This window comes from Cynocephalus volans, chromosome 8 (assembly GCF_027409185.1).
Source record: "Cynocephalus volans isolate mCynVol1 chromosome 8, mCynVol1.pri, whole genome shotgun sequence".
Classification (NCBI taxonomy): Eukaryota; Metazoa; Chordata; class Mammalia; order Dermoptera; family Cynocephalidae; genus Cynocephalus; species Cynocephalus volans.
The window spans coordinates 20992844-21019696 of record NC_084467.1 but is presented as its reverse complement, the minus strand read 5'-3'; the positions used below and the strand labels follow the sequence as shown (position 1 = coordinate 21019696).

General features: G+C 44.4%; 1 protein-coding gene across 2 annotated transcripts in view; it reads right to left on the bottom strand.

The window, feature by feature from the left end:
- ARID1A (AT-rich interaction domain 1A) overlaps nucleotides 1-12747 on the bottom strand; it is a 70399-nt gene extending 57652 nt beyond the window's left edge. For both annotated transcript variants that reach the window (XM_063104472.1, XM_063104473.1), the window contains exon 1: nucleotides 11588-12747. In XM_063104472.1, the coding sequence (XP_062960542.1) occupies nucleotides 11588-12712 (1125 nt within the window). In that variant the 5' untranslated portion in view covers nucleotides 12713-12747. The remainder of the gene's footprint in view (nucleotides 1-11587) is intronic.
- Nucleotides 12748-26853: the final 14106 nt, after the last annotated feature.

The following is a 26853-nucleotide window of genomic DNA, read 5'->3' as shown; positions in this document are numbered from 1 at the left end:
GGGATGGTATCAGGAAGTAAGACCTCTGAGAGGTAATTAGGTTTAGATTAGGTCATGAGGGTGGGCCCCCATGATGGGATTAGTGCCCTTAAAAGAAGAGCAAGAGACAGCCCTCTTGTCTCTTGCTCTTCTTATAAGAGGGGTGGGGCGTTGGCGTGTGAGCACACAATAAGACAGAAGACCACTGTCTACAAGCCAGGAAGAGGGCCCTCACCAAGAACCAAATCTGCCCGGCACCTTGATCTTGGACTTCTCATCTTCCAGAATTGTGAGAAATAAATATCTGTTGTTTAAGCCACCCAGTCTATGGTATTTTGTTACAGCACCCCAAGCAGATTAATATATCCCTCAACACCAAGCATATTTAAACTTTTCTCCAAGCAGTAACACTGTCATCATAGAAGAGTCACATAATATCTAAAACATCAATTTACGGTTTAATTTAGAAGCCCCTCAGGTAATTCGGATATACTTTGCAGCCCAGTTAGCATAAATGCAGAAATTTAGTAGTTCTCAAACTTGGGCATGCATCAGAATGGCTGGAGGACTTGTTAAAACATATTGCCAGAGCTTTGGATTCAGTAGGTCTGGGCCAAGGATTTTCATTTCCAAAAAAGGCCCAGGTAATGTTGATGCTGGTGGCTGGGACCACACTGAGACGCACTGCACTAATACGCTTTCAAACTAGAATGGGTGTTTAATAAAATTGGGGGTTTTTCTGAGAGAGAGAGAGTGAGAGAGAGAGAGAGAGAGAGAGAGAGAGAGAGAGAGAGAGTGTGTGTGTGTGTGTGTGTGTGTGTGTGTGTGTGTGTGTGTGTGTGTGTGTGTGTTCTTAAAGAAAAAGCATTAATATGACTCAGACGTAGCTAAGAACTATGGGACAGTTTTTAATTCTAAAGACCAACACGTTGTTAACTATCCAATTCTATCCCCCTCTCAAGAGGGGCCTCTACCAACCAGGAATCATGTTGTAATTTTATTTGATAAGCTAATAGCACTTTCACATATCTTATTTGATATTTACTATAGGTTGCGAGGTAAATATTTTTCCTCACTATATAATTAAGGATATAAATTCAGAGGAGTTAAGGAACTTGCCTAAAGTCACACAGCCTAAGGGAACTTTAAACCTAGGTTTTAGAGTTGACTCTGCTATGAAATTTTGTATATGGCACTTAACCTTACGTGTCCACTTTCCCCTAGTGGCAAATTAAGACAATAATCCCTGCCTCTCCAGCCAGTGCTCCAAGTTTCTGGAAAGTAAAATTACTCTGCAAACACTTTCATAATAATTTCTTTCTTTCTTTCTTTTTTTTTTTTTTTTTTAAGAAAAAGATGACTGGCAAGGGGATCTTAATCCTTGACTTGGTGTTGTCAGCACGACACTCTCCCAACTGAGCTAACTGGCCATCCCTATATATAGGGATTCGAACACATGGCCTTGGTGTTATCAGCACCACACTCTCCCAAGTGAGCCACAGACCGGCCCCATAATAATTTCTATAATAATACTTTCATAAAAATTTCTCTCCCTTAGCTCAAAGTGAAGGAACTCTATATTAGAGTCTGAATCCCACCTCCAACCCTCCTCTAGAGCAGGAGGGGGCCTGAAGACCAAATACTGCCAGTTCTCACCATTGGGATCACAAGGCTGCTATAAACCAACTGCCATGGCCATACATCAGAAACCCAGAATTATGAGACCCTAAATGGAAGGGTTAAAGAGGACCAAGATCTAGGCACAATGTGAAATTGTAACTAAAGGCTTAAATAGCTAGTAAAAGGTAGAGCTGGTATTTGAGTCAACCTTGATTCAAATCCCAGCTCTACCTTTTACTAGCTATTTTCCATAGGGCAAATTTCTTATTCTTATTCTATGTCCTTATACATAAAGCAGCAGAAGTAATACCAGAACCTACCTCATAGTTTTGAAGATTAAATGAGGAAATTCGAGGAGAGGACCAAGTATAGTGCTTAGCACGTAGTAAGTGCTCAAATGCATATCATTAATATTCACCCCCAGCATGCCATCATTTTAAAGTCAGGACCCTTGTGAGGAACCCTGGCCCTGGACAACATTGTGGACAGACTACCTACAGAATTGTTCTTCAAATCCTTTATAATATAGTTGTCTTTGGCAGCCCAGATGCTTAAACAAGTAAAAAGTTAGAAATCTGGAAATAAAAAGGAGGTTATCCAAACCTGAATTACCAAGTTTCACATTCTTGAACTGATGCTGGACCAACCTGTGAACTCCACTGCTTTAGAACTCAAACAGAATATTATTCAAAGGGCAAGAGAGAAACCATCTGTATTTGCCAGAGAAGACACAGTAATACACCACAACTAATTCCCAGCATTTCTGCACAGGTGACTTGTTCTCTAAAGACAACAGAAAGCCATAATGTCTACCCCAGAAAGAGGGGTAATCACTGGACAAGAAGAGCCTGAAGACACATCTGTTTCCTCCAAAAGGAAGCACCCAGCATGATGTAGCCTTTAATCCTCTACCACGTGGGTCGCACTCTTCTTAAAGTCAAAGTACACCAGGCTTGAGTCAGATGAAAGTAAACAGCTGGGCCCAAAGGCACTCATGCCCAGCAAGCAAGCTGTGACCTTAAGGAAAATAGGAAGCAAAATAAAAACACCAAGCACGCAGCAAATAGGTTTTAAAATGATAGATATTACGCCGACCCCTAAACTCCCCTGCTGCTGTCATACTGGTGCTAGATCTTGTGAGAAAGGGGAGTTTCTTTTTAAGAGATGCCTATAAACAAGCAAGCTAAAAGCTAACAAGTTTAAGAGGGAAAAGCATACAAAAATCTTGGCTGCTAGTGATGAGCCATGGAAAATCATCAATGTGCCAGTGCCAAGGGAGGAGGAAGTCTAATATCCAACAGTGCAGACTTAGGAACACAGAAGCAACAAAGCCATAAGGAATCCCAAATGCAAAAGAGAGAGAAAAAAGGCACATGACACATTTCCTCTTTATATGGGTGGCAATTCAAGCAGCACTCTGGGACTGCAGATCACATAGCCTGGTACCCAAAACCCCTTAGTATTTAATATCAACATAACTTCCTGGAGGGCGACAAAAATCTGTCCTGGATTACTGGGTGATTTCTAATATGTACCATAACGAACACTAAGTCAACATTTTAGGGATCAAATTTCCTACTCTGCAGCATGCTGGAATGCATTCTTGGCATTAAACTTCTTCCCATTCCAGTCCACCCTTAGAAAATGCAGAAGCCACTGAGAAATAAAGACTCAGCCTGTACCAAGACAATCTTCCAGTTATGCACAAGTGACTAACAATAACAGAAGTTCACTCAGATGTCCCTTCACGTTCAATAAAAACTAATTTCAAAAAAAACAAAAAAGTAAAAAACTAATTTGATCCATTTTAATGGGGGTGGGCAATTTCAGTGAACACCACTCAAGGTGGTTAAGTCAATGTTCACCCTAACTTGGATTCCTCAAAAACCTGGGATTGAGTAAGGAGTTCATTTCAGGGCCCTTAACACCTGCTGTCCATGGCAGATGAACTACTGTGCCCAATTCTGAGTTATCGAAAATTTATTTTTGCAAAATGCCAAAATGGCAAGGTAAAAAAACAACTTGGAAGAGCTATTTTTAAACTAGAATCTATATTCAAGACTTCATACTTCTATACAGGAGCAGTGTAACCCATCCTTCTCTTCCAGGTGTTAGCACTGTAAATAGCCTAGCACTGGATGCCCCATGTATCTTCAGCTGTTAAGAATCCACTGATGGCCCTTGACAAGTGCCAGACCCAACCAAACATGGACTAGCAAGTAAAGAGAAACCAAAATCACTCTATTTCAGAGGCTCCATAAGGAATAAACATGTGTTTGTAGCATCTATAAGCTTCTTGGCCACAGCCAACCTAACCAAAAACAATATTAAAGGCCATTTCTGTGAACAGATGTGCAAACTTCATATGTGCAGACTTAACCCAACCTATCAACCCTCAACATAAGGTCAAATCCAAGCAACTCAGCTTGAGCACACTGCTCAGCTCTTTTAAAATAACACCAGCATAAGAGTTCCGACAGGTACTTCATGACTCTTGCTTTGTCTAAGAAAGGTCAACTAACTCTGCCAAGAAAGAAAAAGTCCAGGCCACCAACCAAAGTTAAGCCACTGTCACTGCAGAGCTGTTCAGGGCACACAACTCTGAAGGTGATACGACATTCCAAACCCAAAATTACCACAAAAGAGCTCCTGAACTGGCCAGAAACTTAGGTTGTACCAAAGGCCCTACCTAACTACTGGAACCACTCTTTTTCAGGGAACTTTATGGTTAGAGTCCAAATTTTCAGTCACTAGATTAACTATAGGTCTGAGGATAGATGTGTAATTTGGATTCTATAAATCCCATGGAATTCAGAATAGTAGCATTTTAAAAGGCAAATTAATATTTTAACTTTCCCCTTCTTGAACATTTAGCTTCATAAATCACTGCCTCTGAAAAGCTGTCCCAGGTTAACCTTGCCCAACTCTGATTGCTCCTTATTCTCAAATTCCTTCAGCCCATATATTCAACTTGATCTATATCCATTTATGAAACCTTGCTTTGCAACTTCTCCGGATGTTTGCACATAAGCATGCTTCCCCAGAAAACTAAACTCCTCTGAAGCAGATATTGCCTCAACCTTTTAAATCCTTTCCTAGTACCCAGTTGGTATGATTACATAGGGCTATTTCCCATCCCCAGTGAAATCTCCAGATCTTCCTGACATAGAAATGATGCTCTCAGTAACAAGTCTGAAGTTCTAGTGTCCTCACCACCACCACCACACTGGGAAAGGCCTGGATAGTTAATACTGGGCAATCAAAGTCAGTATCAACCCAAGTTCTTGTATTTTGTCTTAAAACAAGCTGATAGCCTTTTTAAGCTGACTGAACCTAAAAATTATGGTCAGGGCCATAATTACACTCATATTCCCTGCTACTACATAAGCAGTTAAGTCATAAAGGCATTTCCAGGACTCTTGTCTAAACACTGCTTGTGAAAAAACTGGCATTAGAATCAGTGGATTTAGTTTAAAAAGTGATTTTGAGAAGGTCATTTCACAAGGCTACCAAAGTAAAGTACCACAGGCAGAGAGCTAAAATATTCACAGATTCTTCTTCTTCCATAAAAAGAATATTTCACTGAAGGAACCTAGAAATGTCCTTAATCCTAAAATGGCAATTTCAAAAATAAAGACTGAAATCTATCCACGTAACCCTTCACAGGATTTAGTGAGTCCCCAAACATTTGGACTTTGTACTGACCTAAGAAATCAGGGGGCATTAATTTTAATATATGTAAGTGATGCACGCAACAAGTCCAGTAAAAAGTACATTAAAAAAAACCTAGTCCTGGGCCGGCCCATGGCTCACTCGAGAGAGTGCGGTACTGATAACACCAAGGCCACAGGTTTGGATCCTATATAGGGATGGCCGGTTAGCTCACTGGTTGAGCGTGGTGCTGACAACACCAAGCCAAGGGTTAAGATCCCCTTACCGGTCATCTCTTAAAAAAAACAAAAAAAAAACCCCTAGTCCTTGCATAGTGGGTTTATAATCCTGACAGTCACAGAAGAATAGAGGCTGAGGATGACACTGAAGTTGCAGTACCTTTTTTCCTTTCTGGTATTCCAAAAATGCAAACCCAACCCAAAAAAATATCTAACCAAACTATAAAACCTTTCTGAAGGAACAAGGCTTTAAAATTCAGTCTCATAAGCCAAGCTTTTGGAGCACACTTACCTTACTAATGAAACTTAGGACCTTCTTTCCAAACTTGTTTATTTTCACTATGAAACTGCAATTGATTTTTAACAGGGCTCTACTGTGCCCTGAACTTAGCACAGAGCCAGGGCCAAGGAGTCTTCCTTGCCAGAGCAGCATCTTCCCACTTCAAATCTTTAGGATACCTCTCCTTGTCTCCATACTCCCTGCCCCCTAGCAATAACATCTTCCATATCCCGGGTCTTTTTCACCAATGTTATTTTATTCTACCACATGAGGGGACTAACATTATCTTTGCTTGAAAATTGTTTATTAATTTGCCTGTCAAACATTCTATAGAGCTGTTTACATCTTACTACAGAAACCTCCTGGGTACATATTGACAGCTCAGCAAGTATTTACACAAAGCTCTGAAACATTTGGTTCCTTCAGAGACCAAGATGATGCTGTGTCAAGCAGAGAATTACCAAACACCTTTCCCTCTACCTTTTCTCCTCTTTTATAAAGGGAAGCTTTCTTCTAGCACATCTCTAATATGCTTAAATTACACTTAAATACTAAGCCAGGGAGGAGAAAGAATAGAAATTCAGGTGTGATGGAGAAGAAAAAGAACAGCATTTCCAGGACCATGTGCAAACCACACCATATAGTTTTTAAAACCACGGCATGAAAAGACAAATACGCCTATGAAATTGACCCTGAAATACTTAGCTTTTCCTGTTCCACTCTCAGGAACTTTTGCTCCTCTCTCTGCAAAACTTAAAGGGCAAGTCCAGCCACTCGAATTACAACCAATTGGCCAAACCAGACCTATCCCTACCCAAACATCAGAGGAGTCCGGAGAGCTTAATGCTACCTCTCCCCACCTCCCTACCCCACCCCCAAAAGTAGTAGAGAGTTAATGTTGAATTTATTTTTTGTTTTGTGTTTTTTCTGGCAGCTGGCCAGTAGGGGGATCAGAACCCTTGACTTTGGCATTGTAACACTGTGCTCTAACCAACTAGGCTAACTGGCCAGCCCTGACATTGAATTTAGGAATATCCACTCCCCATCCCACCTGAGTATAAAGCCTCTGAGGGATCTTGAAGCAATATTTTTCAAATCTTGCTTTAATGATGTCTGCCTAATTTTTCAATTACTGTTTAGTGTTTTAAAACCCCCAGCCAGGTAGAATGACTAATGACAAACAGATTAACAGTTTCAAGGCAACAGTCTGGTAGAGCTTTTTCTATAGAGGTCCAAAGACCACCATGGCACCCAACTGTTCAGAGCATGTTTCTGTGAATCCTCAACAGAAAACAGCCTCAAGTTCCGTAAGCCCAGGGGAGGAAAAATGGTCCCAAGACCCCTACTGATAAATGTACAGGAAGAAGCTGCTCTCATAACAAGCCAGCTATGGAAACACAGACAGATGTGTGGCATCAGAGTGAGAAGGTCATGCAGTCCACGAACTTCATTTTACTGATGAGAAAATGAAAAACAGAAAGCAAATGACTTGCCCAAAGTCACACAGCTTACTACAGAGCTGCATGTGGAAATGCATCAGTTATGATAATAACCAATATAAACAAGGAAAAACCCAGAGATAAAAGCCAGGGGAATCAGGATTCCATTTCAGAGCCCCAGGTATCACAGCTCACTGGCAATAAAGAAATATTCAGTGCCAATTTATTTTGAATACCATATTTTAACTGTGCTTGCATGCTTCAGTTGCTTCTAGAATTCTGAGATTTGAAGACAGTCAATGCAACCTTTTGGGGAGTGGGAATAGGAAAGAGCCCTGCACATTACTTTGTTAGCCTATTCCCACATTTTTTAAAAGTTCACTAACCTTTGCGAAAGGCCTACTGTAGACATCACACCCTAAGGAGTCAATCCAACATACGAATGTTTAATGCAAAATACAAGACATCTTGTTTACAGCAAGTGCTGCTTGTCATGGTTACTCTGTACTACACACAAAGGAAGGAACCTAAAAGTCCTCACAGGGTCCAATACACAAGAAGGCAACCTTGGTTCTGGCTACTTTCTTTCTTTTCACACCACTATCCCAATTCCCATGACCTAAACAACTGAAAAGCCCCTACAACCAAAGTGCCATTTCAGTGTGGTTTTCCTGGTCCCTCCTACTTGAGAAAGCTCCAAGAGTCCTGTATTTCAGCCAGCCCAGAATTTCTCCCAGTACGCATTCCCATAATAAATCCAGGACTCCTGTATCTATTTCCCAGGAGTCAGAAATATAACTTGATCTTTCCATAGCAAAAACTAACAGCCAAACTTCTATAATCAAATCCAACTTGATCCTGGACTACTTATTGTGTTCACTTTTTACACTGATAAACTGATAGTACTCTCAAGGTATTACTGCTAAAAACATCCCAAGTAAAAAGCCTTACGTCTGGGCCGGCCCGTGGCTCACTCAGGAGAGTGTGGTGCTGATAACACCAAGGCCATGGGTTCGGATCCCATATAGGGATGGCCGGTTAGCTCACTGGGTGAGCATGGTGCTGACAACACCAAGTCAAGGGTTAAGATCCCCTTACCGGTCATCTTTTAAAAAATAAATAAATAAAAAATAAAGCCTTATGTCTAGTTCAAGTGCATAGGTAACCTAAAACTATTTCATCAGTACCAGGATTCAACACCTAGAAACACAATACTACTTCTGAAAAGAGATAAAGGAGGGGCTGGCCCTTGGCTCACTCAGGAAAGTGCGGTACTGCTAACACCAAGGCCACAGGTTCGGATCCTATATAGGGATGGCGTTCGCTCACTGGCTGAGCGTGGTGCTGACAACACCAAGTCAAGGGTTAAGATTCCCCTTACCGGTCATGCTTAAAAAAATAAAAACAAAAAAATAAAAAATAAATGTAAAGAGATAAAGGAAAAGTTTGTCTGTTGGGATCTTTCTAGCTCCTGTGAAAATACACAGCCATAATACTCACATTTACCTAATATTTCATAAAAGCAAAGTCAAATGAGAACATTCCCATCTTAGTCTCCACAAAATACTCTTCATTTAAGACTAGGTTAGGGAAAGAAAGCGGCAGAGCAAGACCCTATTATTGGAAAATGCTAAGAGTAGGCACCATGGTCTGACAAGAGGTTTATCCTCAAGTAGTAAAGATGAATTCAGAACAAAGTCTATCCACCTACAACCCTGATCTAGACAACTGCCACATACCTGAAGCAGCCCACAAAACTGGAAGTTGCACTGTCCTTTCCACAAGTGAATGTCACCAGCCCACTCCCTGGGTCTCCGGGAAGTAAGCAACAGAACTGAAATTGAATAGGAATCTGTTTTGTAGAGTGCTGGGTCTGGTGATAGTAAAAGAGATCAGAAAATTCATCCAAAGGCAGCACAGACAGGCTTCTGAACAGGGACTGTATCTATTTTCCTATCATTCACCCAAGAACAGAGCATAATAGTACCTAGCACACAGAAAGTGCCCAATTACTGAATAACTAAAAAATAGCACAGTAGTGCAAAAGTTAATTTAAAAAAAAAAAGTTTGCCTAAATATCCCCAAGTTAGCAGAAGTCAAATCAATTTTGCTTTTAAATAAGCCTTGACTTACCCCAAATTATTTCCTCTAACAGTTGTTCAAGAAAAGTAAATTTTTCAACCAAAACAAAACTAAACAAAACAAAACTAAGGGAATGAGGGGGAAAAGGTAGAGATTACAGAATGCCCCAGAGACAGGAGGATGCTCTGTCTTCTAAGACAAGACTTATCCTCCAAACCTAAAAAAACAATTCAACATCCCCCTATTTCTTGCCCAGATGTAGAAAGAACATCATGGCAGATGTGGAATCAAGGCACAGAGCTCTAAGCCCACCACCTAACAAAGCTATTTTCAAAATTCCCAGCTCAATGCAAGAGCAGAAAAGTGTTCTAGGATGGGGAGGGATTATAGCTAATTAGTCCATCACTGTGTACAAAATCTCCTAGCACAAAGGTACAACTGCTGGAGGGGCGAGGGTACGAAGGGAGCGTCCCCCTCTTTGAAAAGATAAATGACTCCATCGAATACCCAATATTACTGACCAAAGCTTTGAAGACAGAGCAGAATAAAGAGGGAAGAAAAGCAAAATAAAAATAAAACAGAATGTATAAAAAGGTACCTATAAGTTGTAATTTCTAAACAAATCTTAAGCGTAACTGTAGGTCATATCTGGGTAGACAGAAAAAAAAAAGGAACACACCTTAAAATGCAAAGAAAAAAACTAGCCAATGTCTATTTCAAAGCTCCACAATGATTGATAATGAAATAAACTAGCCTTCTTGATATTCCAGGAACAAGGATAAATTTCAACAAACCCAGCCTTGAAGAGAAAAGGGAAAGTCCCTCTCAAGATCATGAAGGACATCAACTTCCCTTTAAATTGAGCTGCTATACCAAAGCTGAATTAACAAAAGGAGTGTTAACAAGATTCAACATGTAAACAAAAAATAAATAAGGCCAGCCTTCCTTAAAACAGAAAACTTTAACCTATATGAAATTCTCTCAGAAAGTTGTCAGTGGAAAAAAATAAAGTTTTCTTCCCCCCCCCACCAAGATCCCACTTTTGCCACTCAATAAAAAGCCCAGTAAAATAATTTCAATTCTGCAAAGCAAACAGTATCAAAATTACTCAAGACAAATGTATCTTCAGAGCAATCAAAGAAGTCATTTATACCATCAGGAAAGTCACAAAACCAAAACAACAGCAAACCCATTGTAGAGAAAAACTCAGCTACTGTTCTGACAACACAGAATCTATTTCAGTCTGCATAAAACATAACAAGCAAAATAAATCCAAGGTACAAGCAAAATGCCATTGCCTCTTCTTTTGTTTCGGGTACAATGTAACAAGTGCAGCCTGTCTGGGGCCCTGCTCCTGCTGATACAGTACTGCTGCTTAAATCTCCCTCCTCAAGGTCACAGCCAATTTCAGCTCTGGAATAAAAAGCAGATAGTGGCAGCGATGGTTTGGGTTATCACTGGCAGAAAAGCAGAGTGTAAAAGTTTATGAGCTCATCAGGATTGTTGTACCATTACATCAGAGGCAATTATAAATGGCCAAGAGCAGGAGATGAGGAGCCAATCAGATCACAGATAGGATGTCAACCTAAGACCAACTGTCTCCTGGCTTTGACAGAAGGATTTTACCTCCATAATTCAAATCCCAAACCAAAGCAATCTGCACTTACTACTCCAATCACTCAGCTGTTTACCAGCACTTCCAGGGAGAAGCCCAGGCCACCGGGCCGGCGGAGACTTAGACAGAAGATGGCCCGGGCCGCTCTAGGTGGACCGCAACCGGCCTCTAGCTGGCCCCAAGCAGGCCCCTGCCCTCCCTCGAGGTCCCCCCGAGCCCGAGGGGCCCCTCCTTGAAAGCCCTAATGGAGGAACAGCCTAGAGGAGGGCAGGAGGGACAGAGAGGAGCGGCAGGTGAGCAAAGAAATGATCACTCAACTCCCGGGCTCCTACCATTGCCTACACCCCTAATCTGAGCCCCCAGTACCCCTTCATCCGAGGCCAGGCCCTTCCCCGCACACTCTGCCCCACACCCCCCTGAAGACTCCCAAAGTTCGAAGGGGCCAGAGGAGAGGGAGAAGAGAAGTAGACACCTCTGGGAAAGCCCCACACAAAGGGTGAAGGAGGGAAGGAGAAGAAGGCAGACAGGCAGCCATTTTAAGAGAGAAGAGTCAGACAATGGCAGCTCCCCAGCAACGGGGGCCCGGGACCAAGGGGAGCCCATGGCTATGGACTGCTCCCCGCAGCCGCCGCCACCCCCCAGACCACGCTCGCCCCAGCCCCCTCCCCACTTAGCTGTGTACCTGAGGGGTCCGGGCGAGAGGCTGCCCCCCGCCGCCGCTGCTCCCGGGGCTCATGGGCGCGTGGTGGCTCCTTTGTTGGGCCCCTCCCGAGGCGGCCGCTGCCGCCGCTGCCGCCGCCGCAGCCCCCCAACACTGTGAGGCCATGTCCGCCGGGCCCTTGCCGGCACCGCCGTCCTGGGGCCCGCCGCCGTAGTCGCCCCCGGGGTAGCCCTGGTAGCCCCGGGCCGAGCTGGGCGACGTGAGCAGTTGGTTGAGGGTGGGGGTGGCGGTAGGCTGGGGGGTTCCCCCGCCGGCCGCTGAGGGGCCGCCTCCCCCCATGGCCCCGAAGCGCTGCTGAGCGAAGGACGAAGACGACGAGGAGGCGGAGGCGCTGGAGGAGGGAGGCGGCTTGGAGCCGGCGGCCACCGCCGCGCCGGAGCCCGGAGTGCCACCTCTCGGGGAGCTCAGCGCGTAGGCCTGGGGGGGAGGGGGGTAGGCGCTGCGGTTGGGGTAGTAGGAGTTGTACTGGTGGTTGGGGAAGCCGTGGTCGTGCGAGTTCTGCTGGGGCCCCGTGTAGGGCTCCAGGCCCCCGCCGCCGCCGCTCTGCAGCGCTGCCAGGCCAGGGCTTTGTTGTCCGCCATGTTGTTGGTGGAAGACGGCGGCCGCCGCCGCGGCGACGGCAGACGGGCTCCGGCCGTAGGGTTGCCCGAAACCGTAGGCGGGGGGCGGCAAGGCGGCCGCGGCTGAGTGAGGAGGCGCCCCCACCCCATCGCTGCTGCCGCCACCGCCGCCGCCGGGCGGCTCCGTGAGGTTATTGTTCAGGGCGGGCCTAGGGCCCGCGTTCCCGTTCGAGTTCTTCAGGTCCGGCTCCGCGCCGGGCCCGCCGCCGGCTCCGCCGCCGCCGCCACCCCCATTGCTCTCGGCCCCATCCTGCAGCTCCTTTCCCAGCGGCTGCGGCGGCCCCACAGCGGGACCGTCGCTTTCCTGCCCGGCGGCTGCCTTCATTTCCCCGCGCTCGGCCGCTACCGCCGCCGCCTCGCCCCCCGCCTCCTCCCGCTGCTGCTGCTCGGCTTTCTTCAGCTCCGAGGGCGGCGGCGGCGGATTGCCCAGGCTGCTGGCGGCGGCGGGGGCGACCTGCGCGGCCATGATCCCCGCAGTCTCGTCCGCGGAGAGACCCGGCCCTGTCTTCGTCTTCTCCCCCCCTCCCACCCCGCCCCGGGGCCGAGTCCCCCGGGCTGCCCTCCCCACCCGCCCGGGCGGGCCTCGCGGGGCTCCGCTGCTGCGCTCGCTCGCTTGCTCCTCTCCCCCCCGCCCCGCCGGCTCAGGCTCCGGGCTGGCGGCGGCGGAGGAGGAGGAGGCGGCGGCGGCCGAGGCGCCGGCGGCTCAGCTGCTCCCGGCTCTGTAGGCTCGGGACCTGGCTCTCCCGGCTCATTCCCCCCAAGCCCTTGCCTGGGAATGAGGGGGGCGGTGGAGGCTTCGCTCCCCAGGGCCTGGCCCCGCTGTGACTCTCCGCTTTCTGCTGCCGGAGAAAGGAGGAGGGAGGGAGGGAGGGAGGCGAGGGGGAGGGGGCGGGGAGGGAGAGAGGGAGGGAGCTGGGGGAGGGGGACCCGGGACGGGCGGGCTGGAGGGCGCGCGGCAGCAGCCGGGGCGTCGGGAGGCAGAGTCAGAGCGCGGGTCCGACGCCCTCCCTCCCCTCCCCGGCCGCGGCTCGGGCCGAGGCTGCTGCGCGGCAGCGGGCGGGCGAGTAAGCGGACGGCCGGACTGAGCGGCGAGAGCACCCCACTCTCCTCCGAGTCCCCCTCACTCCGACACGAGGCTCAGCACTGCCATTTTACCCAGCGCCGTCGCGGTCGCCTGGCAAACCCGGAGTGGAGCACGGAGCGGGCGCAGGCCGTGGAACGGACTCGCTCCCTTCCCCTCACAAAGGAGGAGGGGAGAAAACGCGCCGCGGCGGTGGCAGGCCCTCAGCCGCTTTCGCTCGGCAGCGCCGCCGCCGAAGGCTTCGGGGAAAACCCGGCCTGGAGCTCGCGCCTGTCTGGAGTCTTTGCCGCCTCTCTCCCCGCGTTCCTATCCCGGCGTTCCTATCCCGGTCTGTCCCCTCCCGGCCGCACCGGGGGGAGCGGGCAGCGTGATCTTTACCCGCGGCTGCAAAATTGGCTTGAGCCCGAGACCGCGGCCGCCTCGACCCAGGCCTAACCCCCTGGCAGCAGGCCTGGTATCTTGGCTGCTACTTAGCACCTCTACAGTACTTTTCTTCTTCAAAGCTTTCTGCAAACCTGCCCTACAGACCCAGCTGAGTGAGCCCTGCTTTTAAGCCCCTTTGCAAGCCCAAAGGATGACTGATCATTGTTCAGACTATCCGTTTTCCCACTCCCCTGCCCTCATTAGCCGGTCCTGACAAGGCCCTGGGGGGCATGACGTCGGGATTATACCCATTTCACAGAATTGAAAGGGGGGGAGACTGTCCCGGTCACTTAAAGTCAGAGGGCAGAGGAAGGTGGCTTTACAATGAGTGGAATCCCCAAAGCTGCCTTCTGCTACTTATCCTTAAAAGGGGGGTGGGCGGGGCAAGTTATGAGAAAATCCAACATTGGAATCCGAATACCAGAATGGGGTTGAAGTCAAAGCTGATCATCTCACCACTGACTTAAAATGTTGGCCACTGAAGCTGGGGGCATAGACAGTCTTCTAGCAGGAGAACCCAAGCCCCATTATCATTTCCTAAGATAACTTAGCTCACAATGACCAATGGTCCCTGTGTTCAACGACAGTACCTTATAAGACTGTAAACAGCCCACAGAAGAGACTCCAGAGACTGGAGGAACCTGAGCGTTCAAACAAACTACTGCAGAAGAGGGATGCAGAAAATGGAAACCATTTTCTCTTTAAAGGGAGAGAAAGGCACATTCTAACAGGTCATTTAGAAAATGGATGCTACTCAGATTTTCTGTCTGCAGTGTAAAGATTCTTTAAAGTTTACCATTACATTCTAAGAGACCCCAAATGTGCTGAAGTTGGGTATAAGGCCAGGTTCACCTGAAAATCAAGGAATACATAGAAAACTCCAGTGTTGCCCTCATCTGCAGGCCTCACCAAATCCCAGGAGCAGTCTTTTCTTCCTCAGGCTGACTTGGAATGCTGTGACATGACAGGCTACAAAAGCCAGAGGGGATTCCTGCTCCTCACCAAGCTCAAAGCTGCCTTGGGAAAGGCCCAGGCCAGTGTCCCTAGACACCAGAGCCTCTTTCCCCCTCAGATTTTATAAGTGGAGACTTATGGCCACAGAATCATTATCTCAGAACTTCTAGATTCTGCAGGCCCCTGCAGTTCTGGCCATATCACTGGTGACTGAATAATTCCAAAAGCCTGAACTCATTTTTACCCACTAGAAAACTTAGAGCAGCCAACACTAGAAAAGCAAAATCTTTGTTAAATCTAAGAGTGGTGAGATTTAAAAAAATAAGTAAATAAATACTGCTTTATTCCCCTTCCCCCCAAGAATCAAATGAACCTACGGACAAGATCCAACTGACTGGTATAGGCTAATGCCCTCTTTTCACTCACAGTCCTCAGGGGCAACAATTCTCCCTGTGCATTAGGTCCTAGGAACCAAATTATAGGCTGCCTCATAAATGGAGCTTGGCTATTTAATCAACTGCCTCTGAGCTGGCAAACAGTCCTGAGTCCTGCACACAAATGAGGAATTTTTTACATGCAATTACCCTGCCAATTTCCTCAGAGCTGGGATGTAATGAGAAATCTGGAGCCCAGTGAAAATCTGAAAGACTGATTGCATTTGTCTCTAAAGAAAGCCCTCATTCCCTTTATTCAATGGCTGGGAAATACGAAAAGTGCCAAAATCTGTCTCTACAGGTACACATTCTGTTTCAAAAGTCACCATTTTTTATCTAGCAATAAGGTAAAGTGCACAAAAATCTATCCACCTGGGTTGGAGAAGGTAATGTGGAATTTTTCCTTTCGCAGTTTTTTTTTAAATCTCAAATCTTTTAGGGTTCTCTTCCTCTCCTACCTTTAGAGACCCACACCACTATGGCAGGGACTGAAGGGCTGAAGGAACTTTCTTAGAAACTGGCCCATCAGCTTTCCCTAGGGGCAATGGGAACGGGAAGGGGGGAGGGGAGGAGCTGGGCACGTGGCTGGCCCGAGCTACGAGACCCCGGCTCGGGGCTGTGGGTCCTCCCCTCGGTGGAGTTTTCTACCCCACGGCCCCTGTGTTTTAACCCCACACCCAGGCAGCTCAGGAATCCCGGCGCAGATTAGAGAACTAGGACTAGGACAGCGCTACCATCTCGAAAGAGCCCCTGCCACCAACAGCCTGATGGCAAATATGGACTGAATCGTTGACATGGAAACCGGACTAAAGTCTCGCTTTCTCTTCCCTCACAAGAGAGTTCTTATCACCGTTCCCGACCGTACGGCACTTAGCAAACGCGGACTGGATCTCCGAGCCCGGAGGATCAGGAGGAGTTTTGGGGCGCAGTAACCCCAGCAGCTGCGGCAGCCAAAGAGGGTTTGGGGGGTGGGGAGGCTGCCGGGACAAACCGGCTGAAAATGGCAGAGGATGTGCTCTCGTATTATCCGGCTGCACAGTGTGCATGGATTGGGCCCGAGAATAAGGGAACAACCTATTAAAATCCACACAGTCAACTGCAAAATGTGGAACCGAGGCCTAGGAGGGTTTGCTAGGAGAATGAAACGTTGCAGCAGGAAAAGCCCTTCCTCTCTCGCAATTTGCTTCCCCTAAATGTCTGAAATGCAAAACTCAATAACAAACAAAAGATCGGGCTTGATTTCTCAGGACTCCTTCCTTTCCCCACACCTTCTGGAGGAAGAGGTTTTTCAGCCCAGGGACGCTAATGAGAGCTTGGTTAGGTTCTGAACTAAGGCTCAGAGACTCGGTGGAGCGCCGCGTGGCTGCCTCCACGCATTCCCGCCGCGGCAAAGCAGCAGACACCCAGCGGAGCTTTCGAGTGCGAACTGGAGCTGCGAGTTTGAGCAAAAGGGCAACTATGTCAGTTGACGGAAGCCAGAAGCAGAGTTCAAAGCCTGGCGTGGATTTCCGTCTGGAACTGTCTGTTCCTTAAAGTTTGTAACTCCGTGTTAAGAAACAGCCCCAGCGGAGGCTTCGGGATCAGTGTGAAAGTCTAGCACTACCATCTGACAGCGAGCTGCAAAACTTTGGGCTGCATATTAAGCGAGGAAAGTGGATTGAAGCGAGAGTCAAGGCAATTCATTATGTTACCGGCTCCCACGCGGGAGCTGTAAAATACGAACTGGATCGACATGGAAAAAATGGAATGGAGTCTAAATGGCACTCAACAGCTCTTCACGATAAAATTGTGCCTGCCAAGGACCTAGAATCCCAAAGTAACAAACCAGGAGGCATCAAGCTTGGTGGGCGCTCAACAGCTGCTTTTCTACATCCTTTTCCCACTCATCTCAAGGTCTTAAAATAAACAATTTGGAGGGAACTTACATTTCAGAAAAATGATAAGGAACACATTTTGAGAAATGTTGATTTTGAACAAGACTTTTTTTCACAAGAGTAGCTATGAAAAAATAGCCTTAGGCATAAGTCAGCTAGCTTATTTTGTATCAATATGAAATAAGAATTGTCCTCACCACCACCTCCCCCAAAACTAAAATCAAAAATAAAATAAAGGTCCAGGCTGGTCTAGTTTGTGGCAGGTTTCAAGCAAAACATAACACGCAGGGTCAATCTAACACGAGGAAAAAGGTACCAAGCCTCTCACACTGTAATATATACATCTTCCTCATTCATCAATCTCTCTGGTGAGCTTGCTGACGATTTTTTGGAGAAGACTGAGGAAAACAGCTACTAATATTTAAAAAGTGAAACAAACAAACAAACAAAAAACAGGACTGGAGTTTTATAAAAACCATTGGGCAGATCAGGAATTTGTATTTCTCATTTCTGCTGAGTCTCACTGACGATCTGTATACACCAACAGATACAAAAACAGCATATGAAAAATCTACTGGCTAAGAAGCTTGATAGCCACTTCATAGTCCATTAAAAAAAAAAAACTTAAGAATTTTGTACTTGGTACCTATTACACTAAGTTGTCTTTAAATTTGGAAGGATAAGCACCAACAATATTACCAAGGAAAGGTAGGTCACCAATCTTAATATAGAAGGCTATTGCCCAGGAACAGGAAAACTCTGTTATCTTTGACTTCCCTTTTAAAAAAAAAAAAAAAAAAAGATGACCGGTAAGGGGATCTTAACCCTTGACTTGGTGTTGTCAGCACCACGCTCTCCCAAATGAACTAACTGGCCATCCCTATATATAGGGATCTGAACCCGTGGCCTTGTTATCAGCACCGCACTCTCCCAAGTGAGCCACAGGCCGGCCCTTGACTTCCCATTTTAAACCAATGTGAGCTGCTTTTGTTTCGTTTTTTAAAACCAACTTAGGAAAATTTCACACCTATAATACAATTGTAAGGAAAAATTTTGAAAGTTGAGGATGGAGAAGAAAATGAGAAGGAAAATCAAATATTCTCAGTGGAGTTTCAGCTGTTGCTTGCATAAAGCATTCTTACACTGCCATATTACTGAGACAGGAAAGAGTTAGAATGGGTAGGTTTCTCACAGCAGTGCTAGAATGGATCTGGAATGGAATCTTTTATTCCAACATAAGTTCTATAGAGGAGAGTTGTAAAGAGAAGAAAAAACACAGGGCAGGCACAGACAAAATGGAGGGAGGCAGGCATGCAGTCCTGTGAAACAGGATAGGTGGCTAAAAAATCAGATGTGCTGCCTGTTCTCTACAACAAAGCCACCTCAAGAGAATCCTCCAAAAGAAAAAAGAAGAGGGGGAAAAAAAGAGAACCCTCAAGCATGATCATCCCAGGCTGATTTCATGTAAGAATCAAAGAAAATCCGGGCGAACCCTGTGGTGCACTCGGGAGAGTGCGGCGCTGGGAGCACAGCAGTGCTCCCGCAGCGGGTTCGGATCCTATATAAGAATGGCCGGTCGCTCACTGGCTGAGCGCGGTACGGCCGGTCACAAAAAGACAAAAAAAAAAAAAAAAAAAGAAGAAGCAAAGAAAATCCAAAGGAATCTATCTATTAGGTGTAAGACAGGAAGTAAATGGCCCCTAATGGAAAGCATATTGACTAGATTTAATAGGGTTTGAACCCATGTCTCCCTACAGAAAATGACTTCTTCCAAAGATTTTTTAAAAAGTAGACCAAACTTAAAAGTCAAGCATGGAACTGACTACTGTAGAAGTAGTAGTGGTGTGGTACTCCAGTCCAGTGAAATGCAGAACTTACCAGTGACACCAAGGGAAAGCTGCCAGGAAAAATTACAGCAAGTTTTGGCACTTTTCCATATTATCACTTTCTTTCCTGAAATTCAACAACATTGAAACGGGATTCAGAAGTCACCAGTGGGGTTGTGGGGTAGAGGTCAGCAGGTTGGTTCCTATTGGCCTACCCCTCCACAGAGACTTCTGGAGGCCTGCATAGAAGTCTGTTGTTGCTCTTCTAGTCTTGCAGTGGGAGACAGAGAATAGGAGACAAAAGAGTAAATAACGCAACACACTTCATCAAGCCTATCCAACAGGCCGTTTAAAAACAGCCCTGAACACCCTCCCCCCCACACACACTCCTCTCCACTACAATATGTTTTCATTAATACAGCACATCCATAAACTACACTCTTAAAGAAAAGAGCACACAATACCATGCAACATTGGGCAATATTTTTACCCTAAACACCAAGACCAGGATATAAATTACAATTATTTATTTATTTTTGTTTGTTTATGTGGGGGGTTTTTTTGTGTGTGTGTGCGCGGCTGGCACAGGAATCCGAACCCTTGACCTTGGTGTTATAACACTGTGCTCTAACCAACTGAGCTAATCAGCCAACTAGATCACACATTTTTTTTTTTTTTTTTAAGATGATTGGTAAGGGTATCTCAACCCTTGACTTGGTGTGGTCAGCACCACACTCAACCAGTGAGCCAACCAGCCATCCCTATTCAGGATCCGAACCAGTGACCTTGGTGTTATCAGCACCACACTCTCCCGAGTGAGCCACAGGCCGGCCCCTTAGATCACACATTTTTAATAGTCTATTTTGACCTCAGAAAAAAGTCCAAGAGCTCATTTAAGTATTATCTCCCCAATCAATCACAGCTACCTAAAAATATGGACACTCTGTCCAGGAAAAAATGGAGTTCACGGCTAATGTGTTTGCCCCTTTGGCCCAGCTAAAGTTGTTCTAAAAAAGAGGGATTCTAGTTGACTCTACATCTACCCTCTGGTTTCTTATAAAGTAGCAGCCAGTGTTTCCAAGATGGAATCATAGGAGAGTTGAGGTACCAACTCTCAAAAAGAAACTTTCGAAAAGAAGATATTCTCTAGGAAGAAGCTTAGAGATAAGGAGGCTGTGACCTGATTAGCTACTGAGGATTTTTGGTAACCTATCAGCACAATTTGTCACTGATTGTAGAGAGGTTAGACAGAAACCATTTTATGAGTTTAACCAGGTATGCTGTAGACCAAGGGCATGCAGTCTCTACCCTGAATACTTTTACCTTTTGTAATGAAACAACATTACCCTATGCACCTGATCATCTTTAGCAATTCTTGAGTTGGATGTGTTGTTCTGACCCAATTTCCACCAAAATCAGTCTTCTACTGAGGCTCAGAAATCTTGTGAGCATGTTATTCTTTCAACTAGAAATTAATAGTATGACTATTGCTAATAAAAAGATCTTTGCAAAGCCATATTTATAAACTTCATTAAGTACATTGTTCCTTGCTTTAACTATCTCCTAAAATTCTTATTAATGCTATAGAAACTGCATTTATTGCTATTACTTGGCAGTAGAAATTTCCAAAGTTCCACAATAAAATTCATAGGAGAGCCCTGCAATAGCAGTAGTGCTAAGACTAAATGCAATAGCAAACAAGAGCAGTCATGCTGAGCCACAACCATTCACTGACATCACTTTTTGACTGCCTGTAGTGATTCATATCCTCAGTGATCTGCTAATTGAAGACTAATTAATTTAGTAGTTCCTCACTACAGCACACTATGCTATCTGACTGAGTCTCCCCTTCACCTCTACCACACGCATGCATGAGCATACACATATCTCTGACACCATGTTTGGATGTGTGATACCAAAATATTAGAAATATTTAACAGGAACAACAGGAGAAGCATTTTTGAAACAACTAAAAATATGGAGGGGGGCTGGCCAGTTAGCTCAGTTGGTTAGAGTGTGGTGTTGATAACATCAAGGTCCAGGGTTTGATCTCTCTACCGGACAGTAGCCAAAAATAATAATAATAAAATAAATAAATAAAAATATGGAGGGGACCTAGATAACAAGGGACATTTGCTTTCTATTTTATTTAAGATTTTTACTTCAGTATTTTTAACCCGGATAACACATATAAATATTCACACACACACACACACACACACACACACACACTTTTTTTTTTAAGAGATGACAGATGCTGGCCAGGATTAAGGTTATACCAAACATACTCTACACTGCCATTTTCCAAACTCAATGAAACAAAGCAAAAACATGGAGAAGGAATTTACAGGAATGGAATATTGCAAAGAGATAAAAACTCTATAGAGGTGTTCTTGGAGGTGAGTAGGGCTAAGGAAAGGAAAGACAAGAGTTAAAGGAGTATGGCCTATGTAATATTCAAAGCAAGACACCTACAGTTTGAGAGCTAGCTCAACATTTGAGACAAATACCTAGATTTTCATTCTAAGTCAGGTTTCCAAATGGCTGTATCCATGCATAAACTGTAATGACCAAGATTTCAAATAGACTCACAAAATCTAATCATATGGATTATGTATGCTCAGAAGTATCAGAGCAGAGGTTCCCCATGAGTCAAACGGCCATCTCGTCTCTTAAACGTGATGTTTTGAAAACATATACACTACCTTCATACCTCCAATAAAGTACATTATAGGCTGATGTCTACTTAAAAGGAAAAACATACCTCCAAAACAGTTTAGGCCTTTTGCATTCAAAATTTACTTATACATTCCTAGCATTTAGATCAAGATCCCTCTTTTCCAAGAAAACTGAAGAACAAAGAGAAAAGAAAAATAAGGAAAAACTGAAGACATGGCAATTCCCATTCTATGGGAACTTAAAGAGATTTTGGTGAGTACAAAGAAAAATAATGGATTTTGGGTTTTTTTAGTACTTTAAGATCACTGGCTGATAGAGTTCGGATGTGTTGTCCCCACCAAAACTCATGTGGAAATCTGATCCCCAGTGTGGCAGTGTTGGAAACTGATTGAGTCATGAAGACGGATCCCTCATGAATGGATTAATGCTCTCCCTCATGAATGGATTAATGAGTGAGTTCTTGCTCTATTAGTTCCCGTGAGAGCTGGTTGTTTAAAAGACCCTGGCACCTTCTCTATCTCTCTTGCTTCTCTCGTCACCAATCTGCTTGTACCCGCCGGCTGCCTGCCACTCCCCACCATGAGTAGAAACAGCCTGAGGCCCGTGCCAGATGCAGCTGTCCCAGAATCGTAAGCCAAATAAACCTCTCTTCTTTATAAATTACCCAGTCTCAGGTATTTCTGTTATAGCAACACAAGATGGACTAATACACTGGCATAATTATCAAAGGTATTATTAATATTATCACTGCTCTTATACTCAGTTTTATAGTTTATTCTTTTTTTTTCCGCTAGAAGAGTTCTCCTCCGCCTCCTCTCCACCTGCTCTTCCCTCTCCTCTTTCTTTCTTCTCTCTCTCTTTTTTTTTTTTTTTTTTGTATCAGAGTCAGTTAGTGCTTGCTCTCACATTGAGTGATTGTACTCGGACCAAATGGCATAAAAATGTCCACAATGTACAATTTATGCCACACTGTCTGCTCTCAAAGCTCAGGCTCCTGTACATAACAGTGCTCATGCCAGGGATTCCTGCATGATTTGAAACTCAGTGCTCCTAAGGCAGCTATGTGGAATTATGAGATATTTGTTCTACCTATGTAGCTCACTGGGTTTAGAATGGTCTTTGATCTTTGTAACAAGAGAAACAACTGTCCACCAAAGTGAATGGCTAAGATGCATCAAATCAAATAATGTCCTTAACTAGACAGATGAGAAAGGAAAGAGCAAGCCTGACTTAGAGTCCATTTCACTGCAACCCTCCAACAGAATCCTGGTGCTAGATGAGGAAACAGAATATAGTCTTCCAACCTTTTGATCTTAGCTTCTGAAAGACTAGAATTTGATCTTTAGATCAGTGGGTTTCAAAATTAGTGGCCTGAGAAGTCCCAGACCAACAGCCAGAACTTTCTCACTCCATGTGGCTATCCCTTTCAGGCAGTTGATTTCTCAGGTTTGGCCTTTTAGAGCACCTAAGCTCTCGGTGATACAAAGCAGAAGAGTGAACTGAAGAAATCCTAAATATTCAAAGCTGCGTGAATATGTAAAACCCCTTATTTTCTTTTTCAAATTTGAAAATGTGTTCTGCAGAATTCTCTATTAAAGAGGTTTTTTTAAAAATGGCACTTCCAAAGCCAGTTTTCGATTACAGTATCTATAAAACTTAGAGTTATATTTATCTTAAATTCTGAATATTTACCAGTTGACAGCATTAGACTCTTCTATAATTTAAAAAACAATTAAAGAAACAAACTCTTAAGTCACCATACTGCTTAGGCCTTCATATGGGTAATGCAGAATACACAGTGATAAAAAGGTGTTGTCAAGAAGTTAAATCTATAAAAGTTTTTTTTTTTTTTAAAGATGACCAGTAAAGGGATCTTAACCCTTGACTTGATGTTGTCAGTACCACACTCTCCCAAGTGAGCCACGGGCTGGCCCTATAAAAGTATTTTTAAAAAATGGTTAAGAAAAGGAAGAAAGGAGTTTCACTAATGCTGCATGCTAGAAACTTGCCAGTGACAATTAGTATTTGCCACATTTTCTTCCAGAGACCAGGAAAACCAAGGAAATAAAGTCAGCCTTAAATTTGAAAGAATATAAAAACAAAAAGAAAAGAAAAGGCTGGGTAGCATCTATAACACTCAGAAGAGAAGAGCCCAAGTATTATGTGAGAGGACAAGGTGCCTGGGGGCTCACTTAGTGCTGTAGTCTGTGAACCTCCCAGGTCAGAGTGCCTCAAGAAAGAAGCAGCAGTTCTCACTCCAGCCTAAGACGCTTTGTGCCCGTGATGTCATGTTAGTACAGCAGCACATTACAAGGAATCCCTCTTCCATAGGGAGTTATTGAGGAGCAACCAGTTCCAAAGCAGGATTTTACAAACTGCCTTACTCTGTAGGCTTCCCTGAGGGCCAGGCTTTAGGAGAACTTGCCTGTTGTACCTGTAAAGGAAAAGGAAAATAACGGAGGCCCAAAACAACATGAAGTAACTCAGTGTGAAAGAATTTTCAACAAAAATAAAGCTCACTTTTGTTAAATTATTTCAGCTTCACTGTTAAAAATCAGGAAGACTAAAATTCCTTACTGAATATCCTGAACTTTTACTTTGAATCCCTTAATACCAGAACCAATCCAAATAAAAGAAAGCACACACCTATGTATTAAAAATTATATTCCATATGGATTTTACTAGAGCTCTAAACAACAATGCTTTCCTCTAATGGATGAAGAAAAAATCTTAGGGAAACATTTCTTATACAAGCAAAACAAAGATTTTGGAGATTTAGAAGAAAATATGGAGTGATGCAGACATGAAAAGGAAAGGGGTAGATCTCCCATCTCACACAAATTTGACAACAGTAATAGCAGCTATCTGACAAGTAACTGTGATGTGTGTACCATATACTCTCCAATACTCACAAAAATCCACTAAGATAGTTATTATTTTTTTAAAGATAGGTATTATCTCTATTCTATAAGTAAAGAAACTGAGGCTCAGAGAGATTAAGTAATCTGAGGTCACAACACTGGTAAACAATAGAGACAGTATTCAAACCTAACTCTCGGTCCAGCCCATGGCTCACTTGGGAGAGTGTGGTGCTGATAATACCAAGGCCATGGGTTCGGATCCCATATAGGGATGATGGCTGGTTAGCTCACTGAGTGAGTGTGGTGCTGACAACACCAAGTCAAGGGTTAAGATCCCCTTCCCAGTCATCATTTAAAAAACAAAACAAAACCCAAACCCAACTCTCTTACAAATTCTAAATCCTGAGGCTTTCAATAAAAATGAACAACAAATCCCATAATGTAAGTAATATATTTTTAAAATATATGACTATTAAGTATTAGAAGCATCATATATATATATTATGCTACTGGCAAGCATGGGAAGGTCAAAATAAAAATGTTTAAGAGGTATTTAACTTTATCACAGGGCTGATATAGTACTGATCCCAATCAAATAATATAATTCTTGGGTCTCCTAGAGCCTCTCATTTCAAAGTGTGATCCCAGGACTAGCAGCGCAGACATCACCTAGGAGCTTCTTAGAAATGCACAGTCTCAGGCCCCACCTCAGACCTTTTGAAACAAAACCTGCATTTTGACAAGATCCACAGGTGATATGTATGCAAATTAAAGTTTGAGAGGCACGGTCTTAAGAGATGGGTAATTCCAGGAAGAGGGACTCTTCTTACCCCTATTGAAGCCATCCACATTCATAGGACCAGGGAGGAAGGGTATAGTAAGAATGCACTCACATTATAACCTCTCCTCTCTGTTTTTTAACTAAATGTTCATCAATCATTTTTTAAAAATAATAACTTTGAGGGCCGGCCCGTGGCTCACTCGGTAGAGTGCGGTGCTGATAACACCGAGGCCACGGGTTCGGATCCTATATAGGGATGGCCGGTTTGCTCACTGGCTGAGCGTGGTGCTGACAACACCAAGCCAAGGGTTGAGATCCCCTTACCGGGCATCTTTAAAAAAAAAAAATAATAAATAATAATAATAATAATAATAACTTTGAGATATAAGGTAATTACAATTCACTCGTTAAAGTGTATAATTCAATGGTTTTAAGCATATTCAGAGTTCTGCAACCATCACCACAACTATAAAATATTTCATCACTCTAAAAAGAAATCCCATACCCTTAGGCAGTCATCCCCCTTTCTCCCCAGCCCCAAGCCCTGGACACCATTAATCTACTTTCTGTCTGTATAGATTTACCTATTTTGGACATTTCATACAAATGGAATCACACAATATATGGTCTTATGTGATCGGCTTCTTTCACTTAGCATATACTCTTTCTAAGGTTCATCTGTGTTGTTCACTAGTCATTAAGACTATGAAGGATTAACCTTCACAAGCGGCAGCATTCTTTTTTGAGGGGAGGAGGGGGCAGCGGTTGGCTGGTACAGCATAAGTGGCAGTATTCTTTCAACAGATGTGTGGGTGCCAGACAGCAATGTGACCCCATCACCCACTCCTCCCAGTGGGGCTCCTGAGTGCCATTACCCACCTAGGAGGAGTCTTTCTCCTCCCATTACTAACTGCTCTAATAAGAAGGCCTTTAATAGAGTTCTCTTTTTTCATCTTCTCCCTGGGACTTAGCAGCTCAAGTGCAGCTGGCCCTTGGCCAAGCTTCCTCTCCAAGACACCTGCAGGAACTACTAGTGCTGCCACCTTATGCCCATTTCTTGAAGTAGTGGACACTGGATCAGTCACTGTCTCCCTCCCTGAGAACTCTGTTCTTTGCTGTTTTCAGAGCAATCAAGATTGTGACTCATGACAGAGTGTGACCAGGAGAGGTCGAGGGTGTGCTGTGTGGGAACTCATGGCTGGTACCTCAAACAACCAAGAGGCAGAGAAAGAAGAAAGTGCAAATGCTCATGGAGCTAAAGAGCATGCTTTTACAATCTCTCTTCCTGATTCTCTTGGCTGTTTCTTCAGCTCCCTTTTCTTTTCTTCTCCTAAGTTCACTTTCATTTCCCTATGTTATTCTTCACAGAATAGGGAACCTAAGCAGCCATCCCTGTTCATTTCTACCCGTATTTTCTCTTGCCACTTCCAGGGGGCACAACGGTTGTGTCCTTAGACATTTGGATTTGCTTAAATTAATTCTGTAAAAAACAGTCAGTCTAAACATCCTGCCCTACTGAATAGCAAAATAAAGAAAAGATTTTCTATCCTCCAAAATCAAGATGTTCTTTCTTAATAAATGAAGCAACTCAAAGCCAAATTTTTATTGTGAAACATAATTAAATCATCCGTCCCAAAGAAAAGCTAGCATAGTAACAAAAAACACTTTCCATAAATGCTCATGCCTGGGTTTGG